At 46.3% G+C, this 21720-nt stretch overlaps 8 protein-coding genes across 9 annotated transcripts; 7 read left to right on the forward strand and 1 right to left on the reverse strand.

Annotated features, from left to right (window-relative positions):
• The first annotated feature begins 1359 nt into the window (after positions 1-1359).
• Positions 1360-3849, forward strand: BDCG_02416 (guanine nucleotide exchange factor SDO1). The gene is made up of 3 exons (XM_045417955.1): positions 1360-1815; positions 1900-3492; positions 3542-3849. Exons 1-2 carry the CDS (start codon positions 1743-1745, stop codon positions 2895-2897), a joined length of 1071 nt encoding a protein of 356 aa, XP_045274644.1. The 5' UTR covers positions 1360-1742; the 3' UTR covers positions 2898-3492; positions 3542-3849.
• Positions 3245-6432, reverse strand: BDCG_02417 (uncharacterized protein). Its single transcript, XM_045417956.1, has one exon. The coding sequence runs from the start codon at positions 4812-4814 to the stop codon at positions 3972-3974; it is 843 nt and encodes a 280-aa protein (XP_045274645.1). The 5' UTR covers positions 4815-6432; the 3' UTR covers positions 3245-3971.
• Positions 5686-10591, forward strand: BDCG_02418. Of its 2 annotated transcripts, none has more exons than XM_045417957.1 (4): positions 5686-6398; positions 6472-7042; positions 7098-7606; positions 7710-10591. In XM_045417957.1, exons 2-4 carry the CDS (start codon positions 7020-7022, stop codon positions 9554-9556), a joined length of 2379 nt encoding a protein of 792 aa, XP_045280044.1. In that variant the 5' UTR covers positions 5686-6398; positions 6472-7019; the 3' UTR covers positions 9557-10591. The 2 variants fall into 2 exon arrangements, with proteins under 2 accessions (XP_045280044.1, XP_045280045.1); XM_045417958.1 differs by having other exon boundaries at positions 5767-6363; positions 7710-10312.
• Positions 10592-11866: 1275 nt separating this feature from the next.
• Positions 11867-12456, forward strand: BDCG_16583 (glutamate decarboxylase; the record flags this gene model as incomplete). The annotated part of the gene is made up of 3 exons (XM_045425798.1): positions 11867-12090; positions 12225-12252; positions 12370-12456. The coding sequence occupies 3 exons, from the start codon at positions 11867-11869 to the stop codon at positions 12454-12456; spliced, it is 339 nt and encodes a 112-aa protein (XP_045280046.1).
• A 15-nt stretch (positions 12457-12471) lies between these two features.
• On the forward strand, positions 12472-13183 carry BDCG_16584 (glutamate decarboxylase; the record flags this gene model as incomplete). Its single annotated transcript, XM_045425799.1, has 3 exons — positions 12472-12565; positions 12769-12871; positions 13036-13183. The coding sequence occupies 3 exons, from the start codon at positions 12472-12474 to the stop codon at positions 13181-13183; spliced, it is 345 nt and encodes a 114-aa protein (XP_045280047.1).
• A 939-nt stretch (positions 13184-14122) lies between these two features.
• On the forward strand, positions 14123-15861 carry BDCG_02420 (uncharacterized protein; the record flags this gene model as incomplete). The annotated part of the gene is made up of 3 exons (XM_045417959.1): positions 14123-14224; positions 14483-14803; positions 14914-15861. The coding sequence occupies 3 exons, from the start codon at positions 14123-14125 to the stop codon at positions 15124-15126; spliced, it is 636 nt and encodes a 211-aa protein (XP_045274646.1). The 3' UTR covers positions 15127-15861.
• A 2439-nt stretch (positions 15862-18300) lies between these two features.
• BDCG_16585 (uncharacterized protein) lies at positions 18301-20581 on the forward strand (the record flags this gene model as incomplete). Its single annotated transcript, XM_045425800.1, has 1 exon — positions 18301-20581. The coding sequence occupies one exon, from the start codon at positions 18301-18303 to the stop codon at positions 20497-20499; it is 2199 nt and encodes a 732-aa protein (XP_045280048.1). The 3' UTR covers positions 20500-20581.
• Positions 20582-20597: 16 nt separating this feature from the next.
• BDCG_16586 (uncharacterized protein) lies at positions 20598-20963 on the forward strand (the record flags this gene model as incomplete). Its single annotated transcript, XM_045425801.1, has 1 exon — positions 20598-20963. One exon carries the CDS (start codon positions 20598-20600, stop codon positions 20961-20963), a length of 366 nt encoding a protein of 121 aa, XP_045280049.1.
• Between the last annotated feature and the right edge of the window lie 757 nt (positions 20964-21720).

Genomic DNA, 21720 nt, shown 5'->3' on the forward strand with positions numbered 1-21720 from the left:
AACCGGGGTGCCCCCCAGATAATTTTCAAAACACTTGTAAAACGAAATGAAATATCTGGGTGCCGTTGGACGAGGGAAACACCTATCCAGGGTGACAGCTCCTTCGTTATTGTCCTTGATTCCTCTTCCATTTTGCCTGCCACGGGATGAAAGACACGCGTGTTACGCAGAAGGCCATCATTATGTACTTACTTATTTCCCAATTCGGCTTTAAGATAGGACTCGGGTCGACGTCAAAATTTTCACGACCCTGAAACTGTTTTTTTGAGCCCAGCATGACATCGGGGAGGAGTGTCTCATTTTGGGCGATATCTCCTGTCGGTTCTATTGACCTGCATGTGGGAAGTTCCGTTTGATATGGCTGCCCATTCGATTTTAAAGAGGCAATAGCAAGGCCAATGCGCTATCACACTTGGAACACCGTTTGGATTAGAAGTCAGATGCTCCAGCACAATGACTGCATAGCTCTCCCAGTATTGCGTCCCTGTGATGGAAATATTCATTGTTATAAAATAATCCGTAATGATATTGAAGAGCAGTTCAGGTTCGCCAACATCTCGTCGGCAATCGACATTCTCCGTCTCTTGATTGAATCGGTAGGAATGGTTCGTCATCCAACGGAACGTTCGAGGATCTGGTGTAGTTGGCAAGGACTGCATGCGAAATAGGAGAAAATGGCCGTCCAATGACACCGAAATACCGCCTGGGAAGAAGGGTCCAGCAGTGCTGAGCAGAGCAGCTATATTTCAAGAAGACTCCTAGGATCCTCTTGAAGGTTCAAGACGAGAACGATGTGCCGGCAATCAGGAACAACCTCTGAGGACGATTCCTTACCAGTTTCTTGTTCTTTTTTGCTCAGGGGTCGGGTGAGCACATTTAAGCGTCAGAGAAGTTCTCTCCGCTGGAATGGGGGGGATTGTCAGTAAGGCGACTGACCACCGCTTTCTCCCGAATTGAAAAGGTATTTCCGAGAATAAAATAACAGTGAGTTCGCGATATCAATAATAGTATCACAAGGAACGAGGGTAGGGGGAGCCAAATTTAAGCATCGATTTGAAGCTGCCGACCCTAGGACGGATCACTTTTTCTCTCACGATCCACGGATGACAGAGATTGCATAGTCAGAGAGAGTCTAATAACCTTCCCCTTGAATCAAAGGATCTTCTGAATGCATCACTGGTCATCTGAGGTATGTCACTGAATAGTGCAAAAACACCATGAACTTGCAAATTGAGCTGCAAAATTGAAGGCTGTGATTTTGATTAGCTGCGCTGATTTACAGATGGTAGACCAAACGAGAGGCGCACAAAGATAGCCTGATTGGAATCTTAACTTCACTTACGCCGTGGTCATTAGTAACTTGGTTTGCGAGCATGGTGTTTCTTTTCTTCTTTTCTTCCTGTATGGAGTCAGTTCTTGACCACGAGGAGGAGGGGAACTAGGTAGGAGGCTAGCCGGCACGTGAAAGTTGGCACCGTCATGTTTGTTCTGTTTACAATTTTTCCTTCCCCCTCTATTCTTCCCCCCAAGTCAACCCATCCACGTATATATGTCTATATGTCAAGACATCACTCGATTTTATATGAAGTATTGGTTTTATTAACAAAATAAATACCGTTACCACCATCATATTTTTTGTTACAATCCTGTATTGAATCCCTATATAAGATTCCAGCATTCAAACAGCCCCATCCCGTTAAAACCAACATTCAGCTGCCAATTACCCCTCATTTCCTCTCAAAATGCCTGTAGGCATAAACCAACCCTCAAACCAGATTCGATTCACGAATGTCTCTATCGTCCGGTTGAGAAAAGGTTAGTAAAACCCCCCCTCGTCTACTGTTTTTCGTTACTTCAACCATCTCTCACACGCATAAATCTAACCACAACCATCTCCAGGCAAGAAACGCTTCGAGCTAGCTTGCTACAAAAACAAGCTCCTCGAATACCGCTCAGGGACTGAAACGGATTTGGATAATGTCCTTCAGATCCCCACAGTCTTCCTCTCAGTCTCCAAGGCCCAGACAGCCCCTGCTGCAGAGTTAACCAAGGCGTTCGGCACCAAGGCGTCTAACGATGAGATAATTCAGGAAATTCTGCGGAAGGGTGAGGTCCAGGTTGGTGAGCGTGAGAGGAGAGATGTCCTCGAGCGTATTGAGAAAGAGGTAATAGAGATCGTCAGTGCGAGGTTGGTTGATCCTGTGTCAAAGCGGGTTTATACCACTGGTATGATTTCGAAGGCGCTGGATCAGCTGAGTGCTGTGAGCGGGCAGCAAGGTGGCACCGCTGCTCCCAACAAGGGTAAAGCTTCTGAGACTGCTGATACGCCTGATGCTGCTCCTGGGGAACCAGACACTGCTGAGGAGGATGAGAAGACACCCAAAAAGCCGATGTGGACCGGCGTTGTGACGAAGAAATCTGCCAAGACTCAGGCCCTCGATGCCATGAGAGCGCTGATTGCCTGGCAGCCCATCCCCGTCATGCGGGCCCGTATGCGTCTGCGGATCACATGTCCCACGTCGATCCTTAAACAGGCTGTCAAATCTTCTCCTGGCTCTGGTGGTGGTGGCGGGAACCACGGGTCATCTCCTTCGAAAGGTGGGAAGAAGGGTAAAAAGGGCCACGCGCGTTCCGGTTCAAATGCTTATGTTGAGGATGATGATCATGACCAAGTGCACGAGACTGCCGCACCAAAGGCGTCCGGCACAGTCAAAGATCGCATCCTAAGCTATTTCGAGCAGGTCGAGGTACAAGATGTGCTAAATGCGGATGAATGGGAGGTTATTGGATTTGCAGAACCAGGGGCCTTTAAGGGTCTGAGTGAATTCGTGGGAGGAGAGACGAAGGGGAAGGGAAGGGTGGAAGTTTTGGATATGGCGGTTACTCACGAGGAGTGAAGGGCAAGTGAAGAGACTGATGTCTGTTTTCTTTGTTTTTGTTTTTGTTTTTGCATTGGTTTGCTATGCGTTGTTTAATTTGGCCGGTACTTGATATCCAGATGAAACTATGGATGGTCATAACTTTTTATATACCTCCGGGCTTTGGTTTTTTCGACATGTTGTTATTTATGAATTTCATACTGGTTGAGAATAATGAACCTTTCTCACCGGATTACTCCAACTCTAAATTTTGTTTTTCTACAAGAGCATATGCGAATTTACAAGTTTATCGTTTAAGTTCTTGCAAGTTTCACCCTTGTCACGGCCGATCAGCCAAGCCATAGACACCAAAGAAAGCCCTTATAAATATTTCGCGAATGGCAACAAACCCTATGTTAACTGTGATACTAGGTTATTCATTAAATTCAGACCCATTTCAACTCAGTTACCCCACTCGCTGCCTTCGAGTGTCATTCATAATTCGTTGAAGGGGAAAACCAACTGGACCAAAAAACCACCGGAGATAACCCAGTTGGTTTACAGACTGCGTTGGCTCCTGTTATAAAAACTTGGTGCAGAGAGAGCGTAAACAAGGGAGCCGCAATTAACTCAGGTATTTATTTAGCCATAATCTATGTTTCAGCATGACCTAATGTCTATAGATATGTCTCTATCAATCTATAAGTATAGACTCGCCATAAGTTTGAAACATTTTTGAACATCAAATCGGCCCGGTGTACTGCCAAATTGAATTTCATAACAGTTTCAAAACTTATGGCGAGGTACTGAATGTATCTAAACCTCTGTCTATGTACATGTTTAGCATAAATGCGCGGAGAACAAAGGGATAATAATAGGCCACACAAAGACAGAAAAACAAAGAAAACAAAAGAGGAATAACAAAATAAAGCAACCTACATACGAATGACAATTCAATGTAAGAGAATTCGCGCCACCACCCAGTGCTTATATGCTCATATCAAACAGAAACCCAAGCGCCCGGTAACCAATTATCTAAGCCAACAGACAAAGGAAAAGAATGAACCGATACATCGTAGCAGTGATATAATACCAACACAAAAATATCATTACTCATGATCTTAGCTTTATCGCGTGCAACGCACTCGATAGCTGCTCTGACGAGACGGGCCGGGACATGGACGGTGACACAGCTTCCTTTTCTGCCTCTGAGACCCGATTTGGTTGAACGGCGGAGATTGTTGCTGCATCCACCTGAGTGGGTAGCGTATCTTGCGTTTGCAATGTGAGGAGCGTAGAGGAGCTCATGTTTCCGTCGACTGGTTGTAGTATGGTAGCCCTGATATTAGGAGCGATAGGAGGACCACTATCGATATCCCTTCGTTCTGAGAAGGTGGTGGTAATTGGTGATGTGGAATACACAGTAGACGAGATAATTCCTGATGCGTCCTTCGACGGCATTAGCGGATGCCGCTGATGCACATCCCCTACTCCGCCATTAATGCACTGCACAACCCCTCGCTCGCTCTCTACGCTCCCTCTGCGGCTCGGTGGTGCCCTCGTCCCCATCGGAGAGAGCTCTGAGAGCATCGACCGCGGCCGATCCGCACTCAACATTGCGTTGGATATCGAATACGCCGCCAGCCGCTGGATATGGGCTTCATCGAATGGGCCACGGTATTTCGACCGCGGTACCTCGTGTGCCTTGTATAGCTCTATCTTCGGCTTGCCGTTCGCTCGATATTTGATCTTGCCCGGTTTGACGCCTATCGAAGGTCCGATTCCGCCGCCTCTGTGATCGCGGGGCTGGCTGGGCCAGTAACCGTTCTTCGGACGGCTTGATTTCTGGTTCTTGGAGTCTTTGGACGTTTGGGTGGGAGAGGAGCCAGGGAGAGACCCGGAATCGGAGCGGGAGAAGACGCGTTTGATCTTCTCGCGGAGGGGTTTTATTGACATATTGGCGAACGTCCGAAGATTCGACCTGCGAGGAATTGCGCCTTAATCGACGTCAGAGGGAAGCGGCGGAAACGGATTTGCTGGTGAAACGAGCGTGAAAGGTAGAGGAAACCTGTCGAGAAACTCTGACCATGGCTTCAAGACGTAAGATGTGCCTTTTTTGTCCTGCCGGGGAAGGGGAAGGGTTAAGAGGATCAGGTTTTTAAGGTATGGTCACGTCAGAACGAATTCAGGTCCAGATTTATTTTGGTCCCTTGGTTCCTTTTGATTTAGCCTTTCTCCAACACTCGCACCGCCTGCTGCGTCTAGAACGAAAATTTAATGCTATCGCCGGGTGGATCGGAACTGGGGAGAGAGGAGAATAGGTGTTTTTATACTGCTTCCATCAGGGTTTTGTGCATGATCTGCTGGCTATCCCTTTTCCGTACGCAAAAATCCACCACGGAATGGGAAATAATAATAATAATAATAACAGATCTCCACAAAAGACAGGAAGATGTGCTTATATAGTTAGTTCGCAAAATATGGGACCCTGTTAGCCCGCTCTAAGCCTCCAGGCTCGACTATTGGGTGGCCCAGGGGGGTGGATGAGACGGAAATAATCAGACCCCATTTTGTTGCTTGTGCAGTTACTGATTCCCGACGGGAAAAGACCCACAGATGTAACCACGTTCTTGATAAACACCTGTAGTTGAAATGAAGTGCCAGCACTGCCGAGTGGACGGAAGCGGAACAGCTGCGTCCACACCAACAAGGGTCGATCTAGGTCGGTTTTGGTTTGCAAATGTGTTTAGCCGTCTCCACCTAGCGACGAGAAAGTTTGGGGTGGATGTGCAGATGTCCGCCTACGAAAGCAGAGCCAATCGTTTATTTTGCTGCTAGCGGAAGAATGTTCCAAGCGCATTCGGTTGCACCCGATTTCGTACTTTCTTACATGCATCAGCGATGCCCATTGCATGGCGGCCAACATGGCTCATCACTGGTGCATCCGGTACAACCACAAGCCTTGGCAACCCGCAGGTGGTATGATTCTTCTGGGGAAACTCAGTTGGGGTTATCTGATTCATCCACCGATCTTGGGGGGCATGGTCTTCGATTGAATGGGTCGCGATCTAGATATACTCGGCGGAAGTTCAGGTCGTGTGTTTTATATCGTTTTTCATTTCACGCGCGGAATTATTATGTCTTTCATGACAACTGCGCCGTATTATTTACGCTGTATTTTACCACTCTGCCGGCAAAGACAACTCACACGTCTGATTGGCCCGCTTATTTCTGCGCTAAACTATTCCGACACTAGAAGCTATTCCTTTTCTGGAATGAGAGCAAACGCGTCTACCCCGGCTATTTCTTCTTGGCATCGAGATCTCGCTTACCTCACGTTGTTTCTGATATCAAGTTGTTGCGTTGTGTGAGAGATTGAGTTGTTCTCTATATGTAGTTATGTGTCTTTAGAGCTGCTTATGTTGTAGTAGATGATTAACAACTAATGCTAGCAATCACTATCCTAAAGCTTACCGCGCTCTTCGCCGCGGGAGGGAGCCGAGCAGTAGGTGGTTTCCGAGCTCACCCAATTGCTCAATGGCAAGTCAATCTATCAGCCTTGAGGAAATCTTTTTTATAGGATATACGCTAATGTTTAAACTGGGAGAAATAGCCTCAGCTATTTTGTTTAATAGTATATTTTGAGTTCTCTAAAAGCATGACCGGACTAGAACCATGGAAACCTCATACTCTGCTAAGACAGTGTGTGCTTCACAACAAAACATCAGCAATGGCTGCAAGCCCTTGTGGCGTCAACCAATTGTTGGACTTGCAAATATGACGTGCAATGACTTCATCACGTCTACTGCAACCCCAAACCCGTGCCCCATCCGTCAGCTCCATCCTCTCTTCTCTTCTCCTGAAAACAATTGAACGACTATTCCACGAGCCACTCTGTTTCTCTCTAAAAAAAATAATCATATGCAAAGTCATCATATATATCAAGCAGGGAGTTTTTTGGCCTTCTCTTTTCAACGATACCGCCCCTATATCTGCTACTCTCAGTGTCATCATCAGTTTCCTGTGTTGTGATCTCTTTCCGTTCCTTCCGCTGCAACATCGCCACATATTAAAGCAGTTATAATCATTATTTGATATCTGGGAGCAGTTTGGTGCATCTAATTTAAAAGTGTCAATTCCCCTATCCTTTAGCGATACAACATGCAAAGGGTGAAGTCGCTCGTGTAAGCTCCGTGCAATTTTCGTCTTTGTATAATGCGCGTGCTAACAAAAGGACAGCCATCGTGAGCCGAAGGAGTCCGGAAAGTCTGCATCTCACATTCAAAGAGCGCGCTCGAGAAGGGTATCGGATGCAGTCTTAGCCGGACAAGGGTCCCATTTGGCAGATCTACGATCAAGTGCGGCACCGGAAAAGGTTCAGCCCCGCTATCCTGATGAAGAGGCAGCCTTCGCAAGCCGCCCTTCATCTCCTGAGCCGCACCATCGTCGCATTGATTCTGGTGTCGCTGGACTGGAATCGTCACAGCAAGAAAGCAAGGCGCTTGTCAATGGCCCCCCAACTGGCGCTACTGCTGGAGGAACCAGCAGAGGTCAAAATGCTCCACTGCTCAAAGCCAGCATGAGAACCCAGGAGAGATCTACAAGGCCGGGTGGTGTTGCTACTGAGCAAAAGCAACAAATCGGTGCTCGAAAAGTAGGGGTCACCGATGAGATGAAAGCAGCAGCGTCTGCAGCTGCATCTGCCTACTTTCGCCGCATACCTAATGCGCCTGGAGAAACGATGAGGTGTAAGCATTATTGCATCTTTATATAAAGCCATTGCGATCATTTGAGTCCGCTCGTGTTTCTGTCCATTCCTACCTTGTCGCTAACATCCGAACTATAATGAAGCCGGGAAAGCTGTACATCGTTTGAATAAATCTCAAGAGCCTCCCATATCTGCCTGGGGGAAAGGTAGGGAGTGCCGCCCTCTTGCGCATGACCCTTTGGCTGGGGTGCCCTGGAGAGACTCCAGCACCCTTGGTTATTATGCGAACCCTGCTTCCCCGCCTTCCAGAGTACGAAAAAAAGAGCTACAGCGTCTTGCTCAACCTGAGCCCCGCGCTGCAGAGACGGGACAAACTGGGAAAGCTGAGTATGAGCCCGAAAGTTATTCTGGAATGATGAAAGAGCCAGGCAGGGAGGAACCCGAGAGACAGTATGAAAGGCCTTTAGGCATGGAAGCTCCCGTAGAGGAGAAGGCGTATGTGGTACCCAGTACTGAAGGCCAAGCGATGCCCCAGGGGGGAGGTCGTCGTCCGCATGAAACAGAGCTTGAGAGACCTACGGGTGAAGGGCTCGAGGTGCCTCTAGAGGCTCCCATGCAACCTACCGCTGTTGGACCTCCACAGTCTGCCCGAGTCCCCCAGCCTGAACATGAGTATGTAACTGCTGAGGAAATTGCCGCCCGCGAAGAAGCAACACGCCGGGCAGTTATAGAAGAGACAACGGCTAAAAGAAAGGCAGCAGAGGAAGTTGCTGCGAGGGAGGCTGTTACTCAAGAAGCTGCCACTAGAGAAAATATTGCCCGAGAGACAGCTCAGTATGAGGTCGCAGCCATGGAACAGGCGATCAGGGAGGCGTATGCTAGAGAGAATGCGGCGAGAGAATCCGCAGAGGCAGAATTAGCTGTGCTGGAGGAAGCAACCCGTCAAGCAGTAGCAAGGGAAGCGGCTGCTCGTGACGCTGCAGCTGCAACGATACAATCCACCGAAGCTGCGACCAGAGAAGCAGTTGCAAACGAAACACTTGCGAAACAAACAGTGACAGAAAGAATGTCAACCAAAGAGACGGTCACCAGAGAAGCTGTTGCCAGGGAGGCAGCAGCACGTGAGGCTGCTAATATGGAGGCTGCTATCAAACACGCAAACACACGAGAAGTAGCAGCTGAAGAGGTAGCTGTTAGAGAAGCTGCGTTACGGGAAGGTGGATTCGATGAAGCCATCGCTAGGGATGCTGCACTCAGAGAAGTCGCGGCAGAAGAAGCAGCTGCGATACGTGCTGAAGGAGGTGAAGGCTTTATGCAGCAGGAGCCCGGCCCCGGGGATACACTTGTTCGTGAACCTGGTCCTGGATCGGTTGCCGCAGGGGGAGCATTTGCCGAGGGGCCTCCTCCAGAACAGATGGCGACTGGTGGCGCAGCGCCATCTGCCATACCAGCTGATGCAGGTGCCCCTGCGGCCCCCGTGGCTGTACCAGTCAATCAATCTTCTTCTGCGGAACAAAATCTCGGCGCACAGGTCGAGGAACAACGGCAAGGAGTAGCGCCACCTGCGGGCAGGAGGCCTTCTAATGAAGAGAAGGAACTTGAGAAACAGCGAACAAAGGAGGAGAGGAAGCTTGAAAAGCAGAGAACAAAAGAAGAGAAGAAGCTTGAAAAACAAAGAACCAAGGAAGAGAAGGCTCTGCAGAAACAGAGGACCGAGCAGGAGCAGAAGCTTAAAAGGGAAGGATCTGAAGAAGAAAAATCCCGCCAGACGCAATTAAAAAAGGAACAAAAGGAGACGGAGAGGCAAAAAGTAAAAGCCCAGAAGCAGCTGAAGAAGTCACGGAAGAAGCAGGAAAGGGAAGCCAAGAGGCAAGGCCAGCAAGACAATTCACTGCTGTCCAAGATACGTCGGAGTATACGAGGCGAACGACCAGCTGATTATGGAGTGGAGCAAACTGTCCCCGACAGTGCACCTGCGACTCACACCTGATGCCCCCTAACCGTTGTCACCAGTTGTTATTGGATTTCTTTGATCATGAATTTTATAACATTTTTCCACTTCCCCCTTTTCTTTTCCTTTTTTTGTCCATTGTTTTGGTTTCCCCTTGGACCTACGGCCGGTCGTTTCAAAATCGAAGATCACTAAATAATTTTATTGAAAAAGCATGAATTACTTGGTCAACCGAGTGACGTAATGTGGAGAGGGCAACATTTGGAGCATGTGAACTGATGATAATATGTTAATATCCAAAGGTTACCGGGGTTAATGTATCTTTATTTCGGTTGGTTATAGCAAAAGGGTCTTGGTTGTGGGAGTTGAGCGGGTTTATCCTCATTATCTCCTCTTTTTCCTTGCAATACCCCCTCTATATATACATATATTGGGACGCTGTTCAAGTTAGGGGCTTTTTGTCGTTAGTCTCTCTTTATTTGTGGTTTAATTCCTTATCTTCATAATTACCTATCCTCGAATTTTTCCCCTGTTTTCAACATAACACGTTCTCTTTGCTCCCTTGGTGGAAAAGTGACTACCTTTTATGTTTAGTCTCCCAATTCTTCTATTTATTTTATTTTTACTTTTATTTCATTTTGAGTCCAGCTTTCTCTAAAGCAACCTCAGAAAAAGCGAGTCCATCAAGCAAAAAAAATTTGCGAGAAAATGTGGAAAGTGAATCGGATGCAGGACACCCCAAATACTGATGCTCATAGTGTTATTGAATATCATAATGTAATATTGTTATATATATGGTTTTCATATGTTCTAACACATGTTTCACGTAACTATTTGGGTAAATTGATAGCCCATCTAGTATCTTTGGAAGGAAGAAAGGCTCCCCTTTACATTACGCTCGGTATTAGGGCATTCTTGACCACGTGATCAGGATTGCCCTAGTTACTACCTAGGTACGAAAGCTGTCCACGGGTCTCTCTATATTCATCATGATTGATTCTTTTTAACCAGACCTAAACAACTTTTCTCTGCCCTGAGATTTATGGACCTAGGAACTAGTCGACACGACGTGAAGAAATAAGTATGCGAGCTATCAATTGGAGGCTGATGCAGCTTCCTAGATCCTTTCTACATGGCTACATTCCAGCATTCGCAAACCTAGGAATGTGGTCTTATCATCCTGTCGGAATGGGTGTCACGGATGAATATGTTGAAGACATATGAATCTTATGTGTATCAAGATCTGCTTGTTATATTATCCGTACACTATCTAATATATCTGTTTCATACAAAAGATAGAGCTATTTATAGTAAAATATATGTGCGAGCCAAGAGAGCTAGCATAAGCGAGTATTAGACGAGCATTGTAGTAAGCTGATGATGATGAGAAATATTGTAGTAATACGATGTTGGTGGCGTTCAGTAGTGTATAACCTCTTTTTCCTGACACATCCGCTCTTGTAAGCTTCTTGTTGGAGCAAAATGCCTCATAGTCACACGTTCATAAATGTATAGTAATGTAGCTTCAAGCCATCTACTCCGTACTGTACATGCCACCCTTCAACTCTCCTCGGAAATCCGCGTCATCTCTGAGCTATTCCTGGTGGTTGGACATGGTGGCTTTAGTTTCTATGAAATAATTTTCCCCTCCTACGCCCGCATCTGCAGTTCATTTAGTATGCAGGGTTTCAACTGGTAGGGATGGACAGGCTTCTCACACTGTGTCTGCAGGGATTTTGGGACATGGTGGGATTTTAATGCTGACTCTAGGAATATCAACCCCTCTCTTTTTGGGCTCTGTTGAATATTTGCCATTTGCATCCAAAATTCTTAACACAAATGCGGAAAATAAGCAATATCTGCGCGCTTTTCTTGCCTCGCTGATAGACTATAGATCAATATACATTCAGATTCTTTGTGACGCAATTGGCCAGTGGTGTTTCTGCCGCTGAAACGAAGCTGCAGTGATCGCGAGGTGAAGAATCTTGTCACTTTCCTTTCAGCCTTCGGCTAGAGAACCAATTCTTTGTCTCCGGATTTATCTTTTACGACCTGGCTTGAAAGTCAACGAGTTGACCATCCACTGGCCGAGTGGGGAGAGGTTCATGCGTCGTGGGTAAACAAAATCGAGAGCACTAATAGAGGAAGCTATCTGAAATTATTGAAAAGGCGCGTCCGAGAGTTCCTTTCTTCTCTTGGCCTCATGTCATTGTCACACCACACCATCGCTTCCTCGGCTTGACACGGATAACTACCTCATAGCTTTCATTGCCCCGCTAAGATAGTATATCCTAGCCCGCACCTACACATCAAGCTCCATGAGCACACCTAGTGTTATTGTTGGCAACCATGGTTCATCTCGCAGCAGTTCGAAGGGAATCAATTCGACCTATCCAGCGCATCGAAACTATTCCCCTTGAGGAGCTGGAGCCTCAGGAGCATGACTTTTATTCCAGCGTCTATGGCTCTCGATTCATAGCGGAGTTGGAGATGCCGGAGAAAGAGATGCCCAGGGAGGTGGCATATAGAATGATTAAGGACGAGTTGAGTCTGAATGGGAATCCAATCTTGAAGTGCGTTATGGTTTTTTCTGCTTTGCATTTACAATGCCCAGTATCTGTTTGGTTTCGTTAGGGTTGAGGAGCGTGACTACAAGGTTTTACTCTCTCTGTCTAGGGGCTTAAGTGCTGATTTCGGGAAGGTATAGCTTGGCAAGATTTGCTACTACCTACGCTGTGCATGGTAAGAGATCCAAGATATAGCTTATCCAAGCTATAAGGAGAACCCAGATGATCTTGGATATAGTTTCTGCTCGTTTGATCCGGATACTAATATTCTATCTCGAAATACAGGAGGAAGAGGCGGAGAAGCTCATGACTGAATCCTTCAGCAAAAAATTCATCGATTATCAGGAATATCCGCTGTCTGTAGATATCTAGAGCCGCTTCGTCAATATGATCGCTCGCATGTTCAATGCTCCTGGTGAGGGTTCTCAAGGCCACGCCATGGGGCCATCATGTATCGGTTCCTCTGAGGCTATAATGCTGGGTACTCTTGCAATGAAAAAGTGTTGGTAGAACAAGCATAAGGCAGAGGGAAAGGACTTCTCATGCCCAGGTCTGCTGGGAAAGGTGGCTTGATATTTTGAAGTTGAGAAATTCGTCTTTTACACGAGCGATAGATATGTCATTGGCCAGAAGAGGCTGTCAACCTTGTGCATGAGAATACCATTGACATTTGTGCAATTCTAGGAACTACTTATACAGGTCAGTATGAAGACGTACAAGCAATCAACGATTTGATTGTCCAGCGCGGCATCGATTGTCCCATTCATGTCGACGCTCCTAGTACTGGGTTTGTCGCCCCATTTGTCAACCAAACTTGGAATGGGGTTTCAGACTTGAGAAGGTTGTTTCAATAAATGTCTCCGGACCACAAGTATGGCCTTGTATGTGAAATCCCCTCTGCAAATAACACTACATGTCTACCAGTACTAACCAGTCCCCAGGTTTATCCAGGTATTGGATGGGTGGTCTGGCGCTCTCCAGAGTATCTCCTAAAGAGCGGTTCAACATCAATTACCTCGGTGCTGAACAAGCTAGCTTCACCCTAAATTTCTCCAAGGTGCTTCACAAGTCATCAGTCAAACGCGGCTACGTGCCATAATGGTCAACCTCACCCGCACGCGGATTATCTCGGCGCAGCGCTGAAGGAATTAGGTTTCATTTTCATGAGCGATGGTCGTGGACATGGGTTGCCTCTTGCGGCCTTCCGCCTGTCGCCCAAGCAGGGCTTTGAGTTTGATGAGTTATCGCTCGCACATCAGTTGCGGGAACGCGGCTGGGTAGTGAGAATCGTAGCGTTCCTCTCACCACTCAATTTTGCTAGGTAGGAGTGAAATTTATGGTGATCAACTGATCTACAGTCCTAGTTATGAGTCCAGGATCCTAGCCTGGAGATCTTTTCATAAAGCAACAGTGGTCTCGACTCTCGGCCTCAGGAATTCTGGAAGATGGAACTGCTCTGATTCCAAGTCTGCTGCTGAATGTTATGATTATCCTCGAACTCTTATTCTCCCTCAAAAGGAAAGATTCCAGTACCCCTTTGAATGAGATAGAGTGCCACTTCCAACATCGGTGGCTAGAGGAGGCGAGGTAGAAGGGTGGAAAGGGGGGGTAACAATAAACCGCCCCTTGTCCAGTTTCTATTCTCCATAGCCAGGCATACGATACCTCAGTCTTTTGATTTTCACCCTTCATCCACCTGCAATTTCTTCCTGGCGAATTTCTAGAACAAGGTGTGGACGCCACCTACTCAGTGGCTTGCTTGTTTTATAGTTACAGCGATAACTTCCTCCAGAATATACCTATGAGCAGCGGACCGATGGACTGTGCTCCCATTTTCAGTTGCACGCCAGGGGAAGTTTGATTGTGGGTATTAGTACTCGGTTTTATAGACTAAATATCAGCTGTGCATGAAGGATGCGGTCCCGACAGAGCTGTTGACTGAACCCTACAACTATAGCGGGCTTGGCGCTTATTATTTGTTTGAGATGGAATTCCTGTGCGTCTAGGGTAAGAGAAAAAGGCGGAGGATGGCAAACAAATGCTCACCAAGTGCGATCTCAGTCGACAGTTGCGGCTGAAAATTCTTCATAGGGATGAGATTGAGTGGACCAACCTCCACCTCAATTCCCTGGGCTCGCACGTATTTAAATTGGCATGGAGTCTCCATCTTGAGATCTACACTTTCCTTTCCCCAGCTCCCATACCTTGGGGATCATTTTTTTCTCACTAGTTCGGGTTATACCGTCTTCTTCACCTCTCTATTTATATCCATAAGCCTGAAACCCCAAATATTACCCCAATAGCCAATACCCCTTCCCTCGCTGACAATTCAGAATGAAGTATCTATCCATCCTTTCTCTGATCTCTCTCGCATCAGCTACTGTGCCTGTTGCCACAGGCGGATATCAGCCCGGCGGACGTGCAGCTTAGGGGAGTAATCTATGGCGGCACGGAGTGTAGCCAAGGAACATTATTCATAAAAATTGATGACCACGGCACCAAGTGCCCCGTCAGGACAAGAGACCTGTATGCCAGGGGCGGTCCAGGGACTTCCCCGAAGGGCCAGCGCAGGTTTTGCCAACTGAACTTTGACCTTGTTTATCCTTGTGGCTGGCCGTTCTCCATCTTTGGAGCTGAGTATAAGGGCCATGTTTCCCTGCATGGGGACTCGACCGCAAGCTTCAAGACCACGTATTATTTCTCTGGAGAGACGGACCAGGTATGGCTTAATTTTTGACCCCCTTTCTAAAAGACTATTCGCACGGGGTGGTGTGAGGGAATGAATCCATCAGTCAATCACCCACTAATGCACATAACACAAAACCATAGGCGACTAGCACAGTTGACTTTAAGGGCCCTACATCCGAGCATTTCTCCAAGCATAATGTGATAGCTTGGGATACCTGGTCGCCCTGTGGCTCGACCCAAACCATGCTCAACGTGAAGCAGGAGGTGAATGTGCACGGGGCGTGTAAACTCGCAAGCATGTCGGTGGATGGACGGTTTGGCCACATTGTGCTCCTCAAGTGGAGGAGGTATTAGCTTATTTCCACACATAGCCTTTTTGGTGCTGGTGCAGCTAAACATTCGAAGTTATACGGGAAATGGAGAGAGCCGGGGGTCCATCCTTTCTGACTTTGTGATTTCTAAAGGGTATTTGTGCTATTAAACAGTGTTTCATGGAAGGGAGGGAAGACAACCCACTGGTAGTCTGCTTCTGGAGCCATTGTCCATGATTAGTCCCCAGTATCTTCGTCAAAGGGGAAGATAAATAAAATAAAATATGAAATGGCATGAAACGTGGGAAATACGGGGAACAATACACAAATCGCACAATGACAGTGAAGGGGTAAAAGAAAAAACCAGGCTTTTGTTTTATTTCTGACCTCCCCTCGTTTTGAACCGGCCAATAATAACAAAAGCGAAGTTCGAAACAGAATTTCTTCTTATTTTGATAAGGGAAATCGAGGATATAGCTTATTTACTTCTCGTGGCCAGAATGACTATTTTCCATGGAGGCTTGGCAGCCTGGAGATAAGTAGGAATCTGTATACTTTTCAGGCGCTAGGATAATTAAATCAATGGACGCTAGAAATTTAGACAGTAAAGCGGGTACAGTACATACATTCATGGTACAGTTCGTGGATGATGGATGATTGATGAACCCCCAAAGATTCGGGGCTGGTTTAGGGGCTGCATGCCTGGAGCTCGGCAGCCAGGTTAGGCGTGCAGCCCCTGTAACTTCTGTTCTTGCGAGTCAGATTTATTGAAGGCCCGGTAGGTATTCCTTGTGCGCCCCAGCAGTTTTGTTGCAAACCACACTGAGCTCAACACAAACACGAACGGCCAACTTCGAAGAAACTCCATGTTTCAAATTGTCCGACTGGATGCTATTGTCCCTTTCAAAGCATCACTTGCTCTTTCAACCCATTGTCTTGCAGTTTCTTTGATGAGGAGAAGGTTGAGAAATGTTGGCTTTTGGCGGTGAGACCACGGTTCTCTCCATGCTTCATGGAGAACAGAGAATACAATATGTTCCCTTTGCAGACTTGGAGTAACTAATAAGTTACTCCTTTTTTCAGATGATGGTGAAAGCGCTCGCTCACAATCTATCACGCCCTAGCTCGTGGCTAGCACATTTGCACTCGAGACCAGCTATCAGGACACTATCAAATTGCCTCTCTCTCTGCGTTGCTCAAATGCGAATAACAGGGACGGACACATCTTTGCTTCCGCCTCTTACCTCTAGGCACGGATGTCGTAGTTAGTAGTTACTATCGTGCATGTTCTTGGACGCCTATCTGGCCTCGAATTTTCGAAATCTCTACAGTCTAGGCCGGGCTTGATCGAGTGAGAACATCCCCAACGACAACTTAGCGGTTGCGGCAGGAATGCCAGTTGCTTGCATAAATTGCTTCAAGATTTCATGATGGAGCCCGGCGGGCAATCAACAGTCTGGTTAAACTGTCTTATCAGCGGTCGGTAAAGGTTTTTCTTCACCACCTCGACAAAGAATCAGGAGATGTTATTTGACTCCTGAAAGTGACCTCTGCACTTTTTTCTTGAATCATGACTTGAGCACGTCTATGTAATAATAATGTACATGTACAAGTAGTGTAGTGGCAAGTCAGTGTACCAGGCCAGGGGCTCGGGGCTGAGAATGTAGATATCAACCCCCTCCCTCTATTTATTAAATAAAATCTCAACCAAGTATATAATATGGCTTTAGATACATGATTTGAATAGCTAGATCAATAAAGAATAATATAATCTTTAATATATTTCTCAAAATTTATTTAGATATGTGATGAAATGAAAATCAGTTGAGATTTGGAATCTCAGTTTATACCTAGGTAGCAGCTCATACACTCACTGATTATGTCTTTTTAATCTGAAGAGCCCAGACCCGGCGGCTCAATAACCATGACAGTTGAATAGAGAATGAAAGAAATTATTCCTATTCACTGAGAGAAATAAAATATTATTAATCGTGAGTAGAGAGTTTAGAAACTGTTCGGAATATTTTTTGAAACTTTTATTCTGCTTCTTTCTTGTTTTTTCACAGTAGATAATTAGAGCAGAGCAGTTTCAAAGTCTGAGTAATAGGTAAACTTAAAATAATATTGATAATAGCTGAAGAATTCTCTTCACACAATGTTCTTGATTTGAAAGGCATATTTTGATCCATAGAGTGGATGTTGAGTGGTGGAGAAATCAAGGAAGAAGAGGGGGTAAGTTATATGAGAGATGTTATCAGTTTGAGTTAGTTAAATACTGACAGGTTTTCATTCTATTCTTTGGAATAAATCGTTCGTCTATCTGCATTCCCTCCCGTCCGTCACCAAAAAAAAAAAAAAAAAAAAAAAAAAAAAAGGGAAAGGAAAAACCCTTCGGTGGTTACAAATTTACCGCCGAAGAGCTTTCCCCAGTGATTCCCTAGTTACTAGACAACCCCATATTCGTTTGGACTACGGAGTATGAAGTTAAACTCGACCAAGCTTCTTTATTTTCAGCGAGGATGTTGAATCCCAGAAGGTATCCGCCTACGGCGCCCCCATACTACTTTCTCATATTTTAAGATTAAAAAAATCCACATATAGAGGCATTTGCCGAGTGCAATACAATACGCGCGCGCCCATGGCGGCCAGATCCAAGATGTTGCCAACAGATAGATGGGTGGTTTGCCTCAAAGGGATTTCTGTCAAGGTGAGATGAAACAGCCAACTCCTTGAATGAATGCCGTTGTCCACTGAGCCTCTTCATCGGATATTTCTTGTTAAAAGCTGTTTCAACTTCAAAAGGCTTTTAACATGCTTCACCCGACCTTGCCATGAACTGGCTGGTCGATTCTATGTATTATGACCTATATTTTTTTTCTTCATCATTGTTGCTGAAACAATAACAATGTATTAGTTCTCCCTTTATATTTTTTATTGAATTTTATTTATTTACTGACTGACTGATTGATTCATTATTCTTTTTTTAAATCATGTATCAACTTCGATATAATCACCGCTTTCCCGGTATGCTTATACTACTTAAATCCCTCGAGCTCTGTTCGCACGCGCAGAACGAAGAATCCAGAACCCAAAGCCCAGAACCCGCAGCACGGCGCACAGAGCATACGCAGCATCATACCTCTATTTCTTAACTTCTCCCCACCCCGACTTCTTTTTCTTTTCTTTTCTTAATCTGCTTTTCTATCTTTGTGGACCAATGGGTAGAAAGGTACCGATGTGGGACTCATCGTATCCCAAATTTAAAATTGACCATTTAAAAGGGCCAGGAGACCCCACCAAGCTCTATAACAAAACATTAGAAGATTATACCTCAAAAGCCTCTCCCTCGGAAAATCTTGAAAAGTTGTTCAAGCACTACGGATGGGGCTTTGAGTATTCATTAGCCCAGCATGAGGATGAGGCGGTATTTCGACACCTCGTCAAGATTGTTTATTATATGCGAGACGATTTGAAGCCCAGTCAAGAGGACTTCGAGAAATGCAACTCAGATGCAGGCCCTGGCCTTCTACGACCAGAGTGTTCTGCATTACCATTTTCCCTTGACCACCCCCCTCCGGCTAACAATGTACCAATGGAATATTTTCGAAAAGCCATATTCCATTTCCCTTATCAGAGCCTTGAACGATGCCCATCCGCGTTTCCAATCTTGCCAAATGCGTCGGAGAATCATCGCATTAAGCACACTCAGCGAAGGGCTATGGACAATCGCTTGCATGGCCAGGGCGCGGCTGAAGATGAACATCTTGACGATATTCTAGACTGCACGATTGCCGCTGCATACTTGCTTGATGCTGGTTGCACGAAAGCCGACCGGACACCATTGAACTGGCATTCGACACTTAAAGACCAGGCGAAATGGTTCCTGGAGTTGATTTATCTAGATTGGGGATGTGACTCAGATTACCATACACTCAAGCGAACCCCAAAGTTGTCACCAGAAGCTCGATTCGAACAAGTAGCAACAGTCAAGCACAATATTACTGAGATGCTAGGGCAAGATGTGATTTATAAGAGGAAGTACAAGGACAGGCTTATTGCGGCGATATGGGAGGGCTGTACTAGCTCTTTTCATCAATTTCTTGTTCGATACACCCATAAGCCTCTCCACGAAGGAGGGATTGAAATGCCATCGTCCACTGGGTGCATACCACTCAGTGGTATCAGCACGGACACAACGGAAAATACCATCCAGGCACAAATGGCCCGCTTTTTCGAAGAATCATATGTGACGAAATGTTACTGTAATTTATCAGGGCTCGAAAAGGCCCCAGTCTCCACCCATCAGCTTCAACGCAGGTTTCATGAGCTACCATTGCGATTGGCGTTTGTGACAGACCCTAAAACACCGCCGACTTCTCACACCGCCACGGAAGTCACCATCGAATATTACGACTGGAAGTGCCAGCGAAGGAGAGCGAAATACCGATGGTTGGGTGGAATATACCCAATCATGAGTGGCAACTCTTTCCAATACGTCCTCTTCTGGAGTGACTACAAGCGACATGAAAAGGTTGATGAGAGAAATCTGCAAAGGTATGCTCCGCGGGAGTGCGACTGGCAGATCAAAATGGAGTCTTTTAAATATCCAGAACAATCGGAGCGTGTTCCATTATCAGGGTGGCAAAGTGGGCAACCCGCGCTCCTCTTCTATGAAAAGATCCTTGTACCTGAAGAAATAAATCTGAGAGGAGTCCTGCAAGCTGCGAAACATGTGGTATCCTCCTGTCAAGATTCTGTAATTAAGCATGGAGAAATTCAATACCCTCCCGGAAGCAGTTCTCAAACTATTGGCGTCCCTGCCGCCAGCCCACAGCGAGGAATTAAACATTCCACAGGCTATCCCAAAGCCGCAATATCTTCTCAGCCTACGAACCCACAGATCATCCCCCCTCCCAAGCAGCCAGGCCCAACCAAGAGAGGGCCTCCGGAGGGTTCGAGAGCCCAACCCGCTAAGGCAACAAGGGCTCTTCAATATGGAGACGAAGCCTTGCAATACCCGGGAGATTCTGGACCGCCTCGACAAGGCATACAGGCAGCACCAGAACCCCTTTCACACGTGAGTTCTCACAATCGTAGTGGCTATCAGCGGTTACCACAACCACACGAGGACCAAGTAGATCGACCTTCCATGCCTAGGGCTCAAATGCCACCTCCTCCAGACTATCTTGGTGACGCCGCAAACATTGGCCCAGAGTTTGGTCGCCCGAATGAGAATGTAGAATTTGCAAGCCCGTTGAAACCTCTCTCTCCAGAATACATGCCGGACTCATCACGAGTTCCCATAAGCCAGGCGCTCGAGCACGGGGAAGTTCTAGACCCCCTATTTCCGGGAATGCCTTCTGACCCTCTAGACCCTCACGGTTTAGGGCTTTCCGTAGATGACCCCCCAATGTAGGTAGCCACCCTTCCACCATAATTGTCGAATCTGTCTAGCTAACGGATCGCCGGAAAAGGTCACCCTTCTTTACCAATTATACACAACCGATGCCAGGAATGTCTCCACAGCCGGGCCACGCCCAGCCAAGTCCTGAGCATGCAGGCGGGCAGCAGACTTTTAGTTCCCAGCCAGCATCGGCAATTCCGCCGTTACCAGACATCGGCCCTACCACGTACGCCTTTCCGCTTGAAAATTATTTCGCAGGCGGGAGACTACCATCATCCCAACAAGTCCAAGGGGAAGAAACCTTTAGTCCACTCCAAGAGCTCTTCAATATGTATCCGGATGAAGCTCTGCTTCCCCAAGGACCTGGAACAAGTAGAGGACCCGCGAAGCGTAAGGAACCACCAGAATATGAAGCCGAAGAATCCGGCCCGCGTGAAAAAAGACAGAGAAAGGGAAAGAGCCTGAAAAGAAAATGAAAAGAAGAACCATAGAAAGACAAAAAATTAAAAAGAGATCTGCCTGCTTATTGGTCTCCAGGTCAGGTCCGTCTGCGATGAGGGTTTATCCTCTCTGTCCATGTTTCCTATATATGATGTTTTCCGATATAGTCCATTTTCCTGCCGTATGGTTTGTTCCAGGCAGATTCGTCATTTTTTCCTCTAAGTTTTCTATTTCCTTTATCTTTTTATTTTCGCATTTTGGGCTTGTTCTCCTTATACGCTTGTTAAACTTTTATGCGTGTCTCTAGTAGTTGTTCTAGGGAATGGCAATTTTAAATTTGGCGGCCAATTGGACGTAGCATCGGGAACAACATCCTCGGATTTCCCCTCCAACTTCAACTGCCATTTATTATATTATTTTATTTCTTCTCTAGACAACCTTTGATGCTACATGCCCGCTCTACCATGACCAGAGTCTTCCATTTTAGCATGGTTTCCAAGGAGCCTCATCGAATAACTGCAGCAAAAAAAGTAAATCTATACTGGTATTTCTTAAGGCGAATAAAATTATGGTACTTAACTAGGCTAGCGAAGATCCATATTTTGAGCTTAGCGATGATTTCTCCGCATTTTTAATTCATTCCCGCGGCTGAAGGAACAGGGTATCAATAAGAAATACGGGATGATTCCCCTGTAAACTAGCTTTGATTGTCTTCTTATATTTTCTACTTCCTTGTCTATTTGGTTTTTTTCTTTTTCCGTGATTTCTTCACAACACCTAACCCTCTATTTC

Source organism: Blastomyces dermatitidis (assembly GCF_000003525.1).
Source record: "Blastomyces dermatitidis ER-3 genomic scaffold supercont1.3, whole genome shotgun sequence".
Classification (NCBI taxonomy): domain Eukaryota; kingdom Fungi; phylum Ascomycota; class Eurotiomycetes; order Onygenales; family Ajellomycetaceae; genus Blastomyces; species Blastomyces dermatitidis.